The sequence below is a fragment of the Grampus griseus genome (genome assembly GCF_964374135.1).
Source record: "Grampus griseus genome assembly, chromosome: 3".
Taxonomy (NCBI): Eukaryota; Metazoa; Chordata; class Mammalia; order Artiodactyla; family Delphinidae; genus Grampus; species Grampus griseus.
In genome coordinates, this window is record NC_139019.1 from 97,253,362 (window position 1) to 97,265,912 (window position 12,551).

The following is a 12,551-nucleotide window of genomic DNA, read 5'->3' on the forward strand; positions in this document are numbered from 1 at the left end:
TGAGCTCACTGAAACACTATTATTTACTAATGATTATGAATTATATATGAAATCATCAGGCTTCCATGGAAATTAAATAAAATGTTGATTGCAGGTTATAACCTTTTCATATTCTGTAGGCTTTTTTCTCAAGAAAAATTATATCTTTTTATACCCTAAGCAAGGTTAATAAGATAAACAGGAAGTTGGTATATCTCCTTGAATAAAAGCACCAATGGAAAAAATCTTGCTGTAAAATGTTCTTTTAAATAAAAAGTCTAGTACAAGAGAACACGAAAGACTAAAACAGAAATACAGACTACTGAAAGACATATCTAGCCCAAAAAACCTATATTTAATGTTATGCTACTTAAAAACGATTTAGCATATTACAAATGCTGTTTGCACAGCTTAGAATGAATATTTAAATAATGCAATCTGGAACGTTAAACTAACAGAGAAACACCAGAGGGGAAAGGAAGGTTATAAAAGTGCACAAATTTCTATCACAGATACAGTCTACTTGTCACTTAAGTTACAAATTTAACAAGTTATGCATTTTAAATTTTCTAGACAAAAAACTCCTACTTTCAAAAACTATGTAACTTTCCAAAGACATACCTCTTGTATGTAATTATTTTTCTCCAAGATAGAAAGAGCAACAGCTGCACACTCCAGTGTAGAAAGGCACCTATTAGTTGGTTGCGCCCGAATTACATACTGACTAGAAATGCTGGTTTTTAATTGCACCTGAAATCAAAAACAGAATAGAATGTAATTTTTCTTTTAAGTTTAAAACTATAAGGTCTGTTTTTTATTTTATTTTATTTTATTTTTGCAGTACGGGGGCCTCTCACTGTTGTGGCCTCTCCCGTTGCGGAGCATAGGCTCCGGACGCGCAGGCTCAGCGGCCATGGCTCACGGGCCCAGCCGCTCCGCGGTATGTGGGATCCTCCTGGACCAGGGCACGAACCCATGTCCCCTCCATCGGCAGGCGGACGCTCAACCACTGTGCCACCAGGGAAGCCCTTAAGATCTGTATTTTAAATACTAATTACTCTAATTTCCTTCCAAAATTGCCAGTTTATAAATATTAAATGTATCAATATCTTCTATACATAATATCCTTTTATTATTGTTTTGTTAAATAGAAGCAAGAGGATAGTTATACATCTGACAAAGAAAATGTATTCAAAATATATACAAATTCCTACAAATCAAAAATAAAAAGACTAATAACCCCCTCCCAGTGGGCAAAAAGAGTGAACAGACACTGCACAAAAGAAGATATACAAGTAGCAAATAGGTACATGTAAAAGGGCTCAACATGATTTAATGTAAATTAAAATCACAATGAGGGGCTTCCCTGGTGGCGCAGTGGTTGAGAATCCACCTGCCAATGCAGGGGACATGGGTTCGAGCCCTGGTCCAGGAAGATCCCACATGCCACGGAGCAACTAAGCCCATGCGCCACAACTACTGAGCCTGCGCTCTAGAGTCCGTGAGCCACAGCTACTGAAGCCCGTGCACCTAGAGCCCATGCTCTGCAACAAGAGAAGCCACCGCAATGAGAAGCCCTCACACCGCAATGAAGAGTAGCCCCCGCTCACCGCAACTAGAGAAAGTCCGTGTGCAGCAATGAAGACCCAACACAATAAAAAATAAATAAATTAAAATAAAATAAAATAAAATCATAAGGAGATAACATTTCACTCACTAGAACAGTTAACATCGAAAAGACTAACACCACCAAATGAGGATAGAGTAAATGAAACTCTCATACATTGAAGTGGAAGTGAAAATGGTTTAATCACTTTGGAGAACTGACGATTGGGATATTTTATTTTCTGGTTTATTCCTCTATTATTTCTTAAACTGATAAGCATTATGTCTGTGTGGGTGTAAATCTATATAAACACACAGAGATACACACACATACCAACACACACACACACACACACACATATATATATCCTCTTTTTAGATAAAAGAAGCATACTACAGATACTTTTCTCCATCGAGATAATATTTTAGCTGAGATAGAGTCAGACATGAGAAAGGCAATAGAAAACTGAATGTCAGCATTTTGGCCCTTTGATTCCGACTTTAATTAAATGAAACTCAAGTAAACTTACACTCATAAAGCCCACACTCTGACCAAAATCACATTTAAGGATATGTGATGGGAAATATGGTTTTTCCACTCTGATTGCTTTTTGTTCAAAAAATTATCCTCTACAACTTGTTTCCTTTCCTTCCTCAAAAAGAGATGAGGGGAGAAGGGGGAGGGAGAGAGAGAGGGAAACAAAGTGGGCATCATAAAAGATTCACTATAGAATGTATTGCCCTATATATGATTTTGGAATATATTATTTAAAGCATATTTGACTAATTATATTTTAGATATCATATTTAAATTACTCTGCATTTCTACCAATGGACAAGATGAAAAATAGATGCAGGGAGAGAAAGAGATGGAAGAAAACGGTTGAGAAACATGTATAATGATAAAAGAAAGCCTATGTTTAAATAACTGTAAGAATAATTCATGATGTTGATTAATTGTAATTACTAAAAGCTTTGATATTTCATCAGGTCAACTAGTAGAACAGAGTACAGACAACTACTGCTTTCAATACTTAATTCCAAGTCATCACTGGAAGAATTTATAACAAGCATCTGATTAAAACAAAACCTTTGGAAAACATGCAAAATTCACAGTGGATTTTGTTTATTGGAATTAATTTGATTTTTAAAAGAAATTTGTTATTTCGGGAGGGTGTTTTATTTCTTACTGTGGCTCACATGGCTGTATGAAAACAGAATTTGAAATATATCATTTGTTAAAAGACTTCAAAATATGCTTCACAAATCATCTCTCTGGGAGTTACCTAGTAACTGGATATATTAAAAGAGTATATATAACTAAGATCTGTCATATTATTAGGATACCTGTTATTAAAGCATGCTAATGTGATCTCACGGCACCTCCTTTTACGCTTACGTGCTATATCACGTTCATCACACACTTAATTCAGTGAGTAAATGAGCAAGACTAAAAAGAAACCCTGTTGATCCATCTTCTTGAGAAGTCACAAGCATCATAATTTTTCAGAAACTGTCTCATCTTCATGAATAAGTGTTCAAGAAAATCCAAGGCAAAATTAACTATTATAAGAAATGAAAAAAATTAACATATGATGAAAGTATGGTATGTAGAAAGAGGAACTACTGAAAGACCAATATTATTATATCAAAGTTGACAATAATTAATCACTTAATTTCAGTCATTTAGTTTCTCAGTTTCTGCTCACTTGATAAAAATCAGATAGCTGGACCTGTATTAAAACCTATTTTTTAGTGATCAATCCCAAGATCATATAATGTATATGTAATTTTAATGCTACATTAATTATATATCATTATTGTTAATATATTATGTACAATTATTATATACAATCTTCATTTCCAATTTTTGGAAGCCATGCTGATGCAAAGAATGCTTCAATAATTTTGATCTTCTTGGAAGTTGGTTCTCCATGGGTAGAAGTTGTCTGAGTGCTCTTAATGTGACTTCTTTAGGAACAGGAGTATCATTGGTTGGTTCAGAATTCTACTGGTATAGGTTGTAAGCCTATAATATAACTCCCATTTTAGAAAGAGCCAACTCATCCAAATTTGACTTCTAGACTGAGCTTCAGAACTTTTCCACTGATTCTCTGGATTGGCTAAAATTTGAATTCCTTAAAATTCTTTTGTTGTTAATGCCTTCCTTTATTTTCTTCCATTAAATATATATTTAATATATAAATATACCAGATAACAGTTTGACAGCTATGATCACTGTTCAGATGCTTTTTAAAAGGGTTTTTCCAAATGTCTCCTTCCTAGATAGACCTTTAGCTATTTTTGTGATTTGTGTCATTAATAGTGTGGAAGTCATAGCATGTTCAGTGGTTTAGTAATGACCTTTAGGACTCAAAAAACTATCCAAAGGATTAACATGCCATGGCTTACGTTTGCATAACATATGTCTTTAAAATAATTTACTATAATATAGTTAATTCTTTTGTCAAGAAAAATAAACTAAAGAAGACCTCAAAATTAAAATTTTGATCATCTCCACACACACACACACCCAACAAATGCTGTATTTTTATAATCTGATGGTGATTACGTGTTATCTGTTCTCAGGCTCTTTTAAGACAAGTTTCATTATTACATAAAACTATTGTGCTCCTCACTTAATTATTAACAGTCACAAGACATTCTAATCAGTTGATCAGCTTCCTTAAAGGTTTCTAGGAAAATCAATCTATTTTGCAGGCTTTCTGAAACAACCCTAGTCTAGAACAAGCTAAAAAAATTCTTTTTACTAACATTCTGAATTCCTTACCAGTGGAAGACACACATAAAAACCCTCCTTTCTGAAGCACCCTTTTTTCTATGATCTTTCACAAACAAGAATCAGTATCTGAGCTTATGAGCTGCCCTTTGAAGGAGTGGTACTAAATCTTTTCTTCTAGCCCCAATCCCTCAATCCACTTCATTCCTTTAATTTCCTCAGTTTAGTTCAAAACTATGATCTAATAGTGATAAGAGTCCAGCTTTGGCATCAGACAGTTGCCAGTTTGAACAGAGACTTAACCACTTATATGCAAAGTCTCATGCACTTGGACAGTAAGTGCTATTCTAGAAAATGTACATATATTGTCTCATTTAATTCTCGCAAAGAACCTATGAAGTACTATTATCTCCATTTTACAGATGAGGAAACCAAAGTACAGAGAGGTGAAGTAACTTACCCAACGTTCCAAAATCAATCATGGTAAAGCAGGTAAATGAATTTATAGTCTTCTTTGAGAGCTTGAGCTCTTCATAACTAGGCTAATAATTAAATGGATGAATTCTTAAGCAAATCCCAACATATTAAACAAATAAAACAAAGCTATTCTGCTGGAAAGCAAGGCTGAGGGACTCCTGAATAATTTTAGGGGTCTTATGAACAGAGTGTAAAAAAAAAAATGATAAAGGGGGAGGAGTCTTCTCAAGAATGAAAGTTTCTCACACATATCAATATCTATGTCTTGCTCCCATCTTCCCACACTGTGAAGCCTGTAAAGTTTTTATAGAAAGTTAAGATTCTAGGATTAATGTTGAAACTCAGAAAATTTGATAAAAATAAGGTTAAAGGGGGCATTAGTTATAGATAAAATGATAATATTGTGCTACTTCCAAAACACATTATTGTTTAAATTTTTTTTTCTGAGTTGACCTGAGAAACTTCATTTCATAACAGTTTCTATGGTAAAGCACAATTCCAAAATTACCAAAGAACTTGTAGAACGAACACATTGGGTTTAAAATTTAGTACTTTCTTACACATTAAAATGATAATTAAAGTTACACATTGCTTTTCCAACACACAAAAACTGTGATGTTAAAAATGCAAACATACAATTCAGAAGCCTAAAAATTATGCACTTACAAATTTCAAATTTAAGCAAATCTAAATAATGATACAAAATTAAAATTCTGTTGAGTGACATATTTAATCAAATATCTTGACTAGTGTTTTTTCCTACTAATAAAAATATTTAATCTACCACATAACTCCAAGTAGTGCATATCTGAAGTCACTGAGAACTATGGGTATGGAAATATCTAGAGAAGGAAAGTAAAAACACATAGATTCATGAGATCACAGAATTGGAAGTTATCTTTATAAGTCAAATAGTAATCTCCACGTTCCCAGGCATAATTATTCTTTTAAAAAGTTTAGAATGACAGAATTAAAGTTTAAAATAATATTGAAATATAATAATTTCTCTTAAATAAAAAAAGTTTTATCTGAGTTTTTAAGCTTCCTCTTTAAAAAAAAAAGAATAGAGGCATGAAAACAAAAATTCCTTAAGATTATTGGCTACCACCCCTGGTGGCGCAGTGGTTAAGAATCTGCCTGCCAATGCAGAGGACACGGGTTCGAGCCCTGGTCCAGGAAGATCCCACATGCCACGGAGCAACTAAATCCATGTGCCACAACTACTGAGCCTGTGCTCTGGAGCCCGTGAACCACAACTACTGAGCCCACGTGCCACAACTACTGAAGCCCACGCACCTAGAGCCTGTGCTGCACAACAAGAGAAGCCACTGCAATGAGAAGCCCGCGCACCGCAACAGAGTAGCCCCCACTCGCTGCAACTAGAGAAAGACCGCACGCAGCAACGAAGACCCAACGCAGCCAAAAAAGTTTAAAAAACAAAAAAACATCATTGCCTACAATAACTTCAGAGTGATTTCAGTAAATTAACAAAACATTACACCATTAAACAAGCCAGAAAGAAGAATGTGACTATAGATTACACGTCTTGGCATTACTTTCTGCTGCTATTTTCCTCAGCAATACTTAATGGAGACGAGTCTCTGTTGAATAATGCTATAGAAACTAACTTTTGTGATATCTCCTGAAATTGAAATTGTCCAAACTAAGCATGTCTACATGTATGCATTTATTCATACTGGGCTTACACCAATTTATATCCTTTATTAGGAAACTTAGAACAGAAACTGACTTAGTATATTAGAAATTGATTTACTAGTCTCACCTAAGTAATAACCAATTTTATAATGTCTTGCTAGTGAAACATTTTCTCACCAAAGATAAATTTCATTTAACAATTATCATTTCTACTCATTTCAAAAGCTGTCATGGCTTTATAAACAGCTATTGGAAAATAAATCATAAATTAGCCTAGGTGTGAAATAAAGCACACATTAAACAATTACTTCGTAAGTTCAATTTGTCACATAAAATTTTTATTTTAAAATTTACTGAGTTAAATTGTACACTCTTTTACTTTATTAACAACACTTTTCTATAACCTTGAATTAAAATAATGTGCATGAATTGGGAGACAGAAAAGCACAGTAACTAAAAGCATAAGAAAGGAAATTATTAACTCTACATAATAGTAGTATGACCTCAAACAAGATTTAAACTCTCAGAGCCTAAAACATTAACAATCTTAAAGAATGATTGTGCTCAGGCTTCCCTGGGGGCGCAGTGGTTGAGTGTCCGCCTGCCGATGCAGGGGGCGCGGGTTCGTGCCCCGGTCAGGGAGGATCCCACATGCCGTGGAGCGGCTGGGCTTGTGAGTCATGGCCGCTGAGCCTGCACGTCCAGAGCCTGTGCTACGCAACGGGAGAGGCCACAACAGTGAGAGGCCCGCGTACCGCAAAAAAAAAAGAATGATTGTGCTTTAAGATGCTAATATATGTGAAGTGCTCAGCAATGCCTGCCATACAGTAAGCAGGCAATACAGGCAAAGATGTTGATGAGGGTGGTACTGATGCTACTGATGTTAACCAGGATACTGCTAGTGATGATTTACAATGCTTTCTTCACAATCTAAGGAATAAGTGTGAAGCAACTCAGCTTTATCGCAATAAAGCCAGATGAGTAGCCTGACCAAGAGTGAGGGATAAGATAAAACTTAGAGCTAGAAGAATGTCAAATTTTACAGGATGGAAGAAGAAAAGCTATTGAACAGGTAGAGAAAAAGCAGTCTTAGAAGCAGGAGAAAGAACCAGAAAGGAGTTTCACTGAATAACAGAGAACAAGTTACATTGCCAGATAAATACAATATTCCTAACAGTAAGAATCCTGAAAAAGGCAGAAATATTTTCATTAAAGATATAATTTATATACAAGGAAAATATTCATATTTTACTCTTTTGCCCTTTAAGTACATGATCTAAGCATCATTAAAATGTGCAATAATTCCCAAAGTATTGAATCTTGTATCTAAATCTTTGATATTTCTTTAAAACATTCCCAAACAACACTATGTAACAGAAGAGACAGACCAAGAATTTATAATGATTTTTGAAAATACTTTTAAAATGAAATTTTTTCATTTCTTGAATGACCTTGCATGACTCGTTTATCTGCCTATTATTTTCAATATATTTTCTCATCTTCTTCTACCTCTGCACATGTGTAACTTATCTGTAATGTTTAATTGATTTTATGACAGTAAAACTGGCAGACGGACATAAAAAAGAATTGGCTAACAATAGGGTGCTATGTTCCTTTGAAGAATACAGAGTACAGAATACTTAAATGATAAGAAATTATGAGTTGCAGAATATCACAATTTTTTTAACTGAAGTATAATTAACTTACAATGTTAAATAGTTTCAGGTGTACAACATAGTGATTTGATATTTTTATACCTTTTATTACCTTTGATCATTTTACACCAAAATGATCACCAGGATAAGGATAGTTAACATCTGTCACCATACAAAGTTATTACAATATTATTGACAATATTCCCTATGTTGTACATTATATCTCCATAACTTTGTTATTTCATAGCTGGAAGTTTGTACCTCTTAATCTTCTTCACTTATTTTGCCCATCCCTTTACCCACCTCCCCTCTGGCAATCACCAGTTAGTTCTCTGTATCTATGAGTCTGTTTCTATTTTATTATGTTTGTTTTGTTTTTTAGATTCACACAGGGGAATTCCCTGGCGGTCCAGTGGTTAGGACTCAGCACTTTCACTGCCATGGCCCAGGTTCAATCCCTGCTTGGGGAACTAAGATCCCGCTAGCCACACAGAGTGGCCGAAAATAAAAATAAAAAAGTGATATCACACAGTACTGGTCTTTCTCTGTCTTATTTCACTTAGCATAATACCCTCTAGGTCCATCCATTTTGTCACAAATGGCAAGATTTTGTTCTTTTTATGGTTAAGTAATATTCCATTGTGTATATATACCACATATTCTTTATCCATTCATCTTTTCACAGACAATTAGGTTGCTTCCATATCTTGGCTATTGTAAATAATGTTACAATGAACACTGGTATGCATATATCTTCTTTAATTAGTGCTTTTGTTATTTTCAGTTAAATACCCAGAAGTGAAACTGCTGAGCCATACGGCAGTTCCATTTTTTAATTTTTTGTTTTCCATAGCATCCATACCAATGTACATTCCTATCAACATTGTACCAGGGTTCCCTTTTCTCCACATGCTTGCCAACGCTTTTTATTACTTGTCTTCTTGATAACAGCCACTCTGAAAGGTGTGAGGTAATCATTTCATTTTGGTTTGGATTGCATTTCCCTGATGACTAGAGAAGTTGAGCATCTTTTCATGTGCCTGTTAGCTATTTGTACATCTTCTTTGAAAAAATATCTATTTATGTCTTCTGCCCATTTTTAAATTAAATTGTTTGGGTTTTTTGATATTGAGTTGTATGAGTTTTTTTTAACCTATTTTGTGTATTAACCCCTTATTGAACTTGTCATTTGAAAATGTCTTCTCCCATTCAGTAAGGGGCTTTTTCATTCAGTTGATAGTTACCTTCACTATGCAAAAGGTTTTCAGTTTGATGTAGTCCCACTTGTTTACTTTTGCTTTTGTTGCTCTTGCTTAAGAAGACAGATCCAAAAAAATATTGTTGAGACCTATGTCAAAGAGCATACTGCCTATGCTTTCTTTTAGGAGTTTTATGCTTTCAGGTCCTACATTTAGACTTTAATCCACTTGACTTTATTTTTTATAGATGGTGTAAGACAGTGGCTTAAGTTTCGTTCTTTTGCACATAGCTGTCCAGCTTTGCCAACATCACTTACTGAAGAGTTTGTCTTTACCCCCATTGTATATTTTTGCTCCCTTTGTCATAGATTAATTGACCATATAAGTGTGGGTTTATTTCTGGTTTGTCTATTCTGTTCCTTTGATTTATGTGTCTGTTTTTGTGCCAGCACGATATAATTTTTATTACTACAGCTTTGTAGTACAGTTTGAAATCAGAGTGCATGATGCCTCCATGTCTGTTAATTATTTTCTTAGACTATTTAATAGAGCTAGTGAAATCCAAAAAGTGAATTGGCCTTTCTTAAATAAATCCATTCAAACACAATTTGGACAACATCAAGTACCCTGCATAACAGCCATTAATGATATAATATATTCCCCTCAGAAATATAACATAATTCTGTCAACTTTGTAGCACGAAGAATATGTGCATAAATGTCAGATACTGAATTTGACAAGTGAATTAGTTTTTATTGACACAAATAAGGCTGAAAAATTACCACCCAAAAAAAGGGATGAAAGACTGATAACTGCAATGAAGAGTAAAAATAATATGGGAAAAGAACACAAGGTAAAGAATTCTTTAAAAATTACAGGAATTTCTTTTCTATTCAGTAGGAAAAGATCTGATTTCAAATTAAAACTTAATTTCCCCAAAGCTTATCATTCACTTTTCAAATGACTTAAAGGAAAATTCTATTAGATGGTTAATCAAAACACTGGCATGGGCTCTTCGGTGGGGCTAATGGTGGACTCTGGGAGGGCTCATGCCAAGGAGTACTTTGCAGAACTTCTGTTGCCAGTGTCCTAGTCTCCACGGTGAGCCACAGCCACCGCCCGCCTCCACAAGAGACCCTCCAACACTAGCAGTCGAGTGGCGGACAGGGTCTTGGTGCTCTGGACGGGTGTCAGGCCTGAGCCTCTGAGGTGGGAGAGCTGAGTTCAGGACATTGGTCAACCAGAGACCTCTGGGGCCGATGTAACATCAAACGGCGAAAGCTCTCCCAGAGATCTCCATCTCAATGCTAAGACCAGCTCCACTCAACAACCAGCAAGCTACAGTGCTGGACACCCTATGCAAACAACTAGCAAGAGAGGAACACAACCCCACCGATTAGCAGAGAGGCTGCCTAAAATCATTATGAGGTGACAGACACCCCAAAACATACCACCAGATGTGGACCTGCCCATCAGAAAGAGAAGATCCAGCCTCATCCGCCAGAACACAGGCACCACTCCTTTCTACCAGGAAGCCTAAACAAACCACTGAACCAACCTTACCCATTGGAGGCAGACACCAAAAACAACGGGAACTACGAACTTGCAGTCTGCGTAAAGGAGACCCAAACACAGTAAGTTAAGCAAAGTGAGAAGACAGGGAAACACACAGCAGATGAAAGAGCAAGGTAAAAATGCACCAGACCAAACAAATGAAGAGGAAATAGGCAGTCGATCTGAAAAATAATTCAGAGTAATGACAGTAAAAATGATCCAAAATCTTCGAAATACAACGGAGAAATGCTTAAAAACGATCTAGAAGAACTAAAGGGAAAAAAAACAATGATGAACAGCACAATAAATGAAATTTAAAATTCTCTAGAAGGAATCAGTAGCAGAATAACTGTGGCAGAAGAATGGATAAGTGACCTGGAAGATAAAATAGTGGAAATAAATACTGCAGAGCAGAATAAAGAAAAAAGGATGAAAAGAATTGAGGACAGTCTCAGAGACCTCTGGGACAACATTAAATGCACCAACATTCGAACTATAAAGGTCCCAGAAGAAAAAGAGAAAGAAAAAGGGACTGATAAAATATATGAAGAGATTATAGTTGAAAACTTCCCTAATTTGGGAAGAGAAATAGTCAATCAAGACCAAGAAGCACAGAGTGTCCCATACAGGATAAATCCAAGGAGGAACACGCCAAGACACATATTAATCAAACTATCAAAAATTAAATGCAAAGAAAAAATATTAAAAGCAGCATGGGGAAAGCAACAAATAACGTACAAGGGAATCCCCACAAAGTTAACAGCTGAACTTTCAGCAGAAATTCTGCAAGCCAGAAGGGAGTGGCAGGACATATTTACAGTTATGAAAGGGAAAACCTACAACCAAGATTACTCTACCCAGCAAGGATCTCATTCAGCTTCAACGAAGAAATTAAAACCTTTACAGACAAGCAAAAGCTAAGAGAATTCAGCACCACCAAACCAGCTCTACAACAAATGCTAACGGAACTTCTCTAGGCAGGAAACACAAGAGAAGGAAAAGACCTACAACAACAAACACAAAACAATTAAGAAAATGGTAACAGGAACATATATATTGATAACTACCTTAAATGTAAATGGATTAAACACTACAACCAAAAGACACAGACTGGCTGAATGGATACAAAAACAAGACCCATATATATGCTGTCTACAAGAGACCCACTTCAGACCTAGGGACACATACAGACTGAAAGTGAGGGGATGGATAAAGATATTCCATGCAAATGGAAATCAGAAGAAAGCTGGAGTAGCAATTCTCATATCAAACAAAACAGACTTTAAAATAAAGACTATTACAAGAGACAAAGAAGGACACTATATAATGATCAAGGGATCAATCTAAGAAGAAGATATAACAAGTGTAAATATTTATGCACCCAACATAGGAGCACCTCAATACATAAGGTAAATGCTAACAGCCATAAAAGGGGAAATCAACAGTAACACAATCATAGTAGGGGACTTTAACACCCCACTTTCATCCAATGGACAGATCATCGAAAATGAAAATAAATAAGGAAACACAAGCTTTAAATGATACATTAAACAAGATGGACTTAATTGATATTTATAGGACATGCCATCCAAAAACAACAGAATACACTTTCTTCTCAAGTGCTCATGGAACATTCTCCAGGACAGATCATATCTTGGGTCACAAATCAAGCCTTGGTAAACATAA

General features: G+C 35.4%; 1 protein-coding gene across 2 annotated transcripts in view; it reads right to left on the minus strand.

Moving 5' to 3' along the window:
- The window catches only part of DTWD2 (DTW domain containing 2), a gene marked incomplete at its 5' end in the record, with an annotated part of 90,565 nt that overhangs the window by 5,180 nt on the left and 72,834 nt on the right, over positions 1 to 12,551 (minus strand). For both annotated transcript variants that reach the window (XM_082650595.1, XM_082650594.1), the window contains one exon: positions 601 to 729. In XM_082650595.1, the coding sequence (XP_082506721.1) occupies positions 601 to 729 (129 nt within the window). The remainder of the gene's footprint in view (positions 1 to 600; positions 730 to 12,551) is intronic.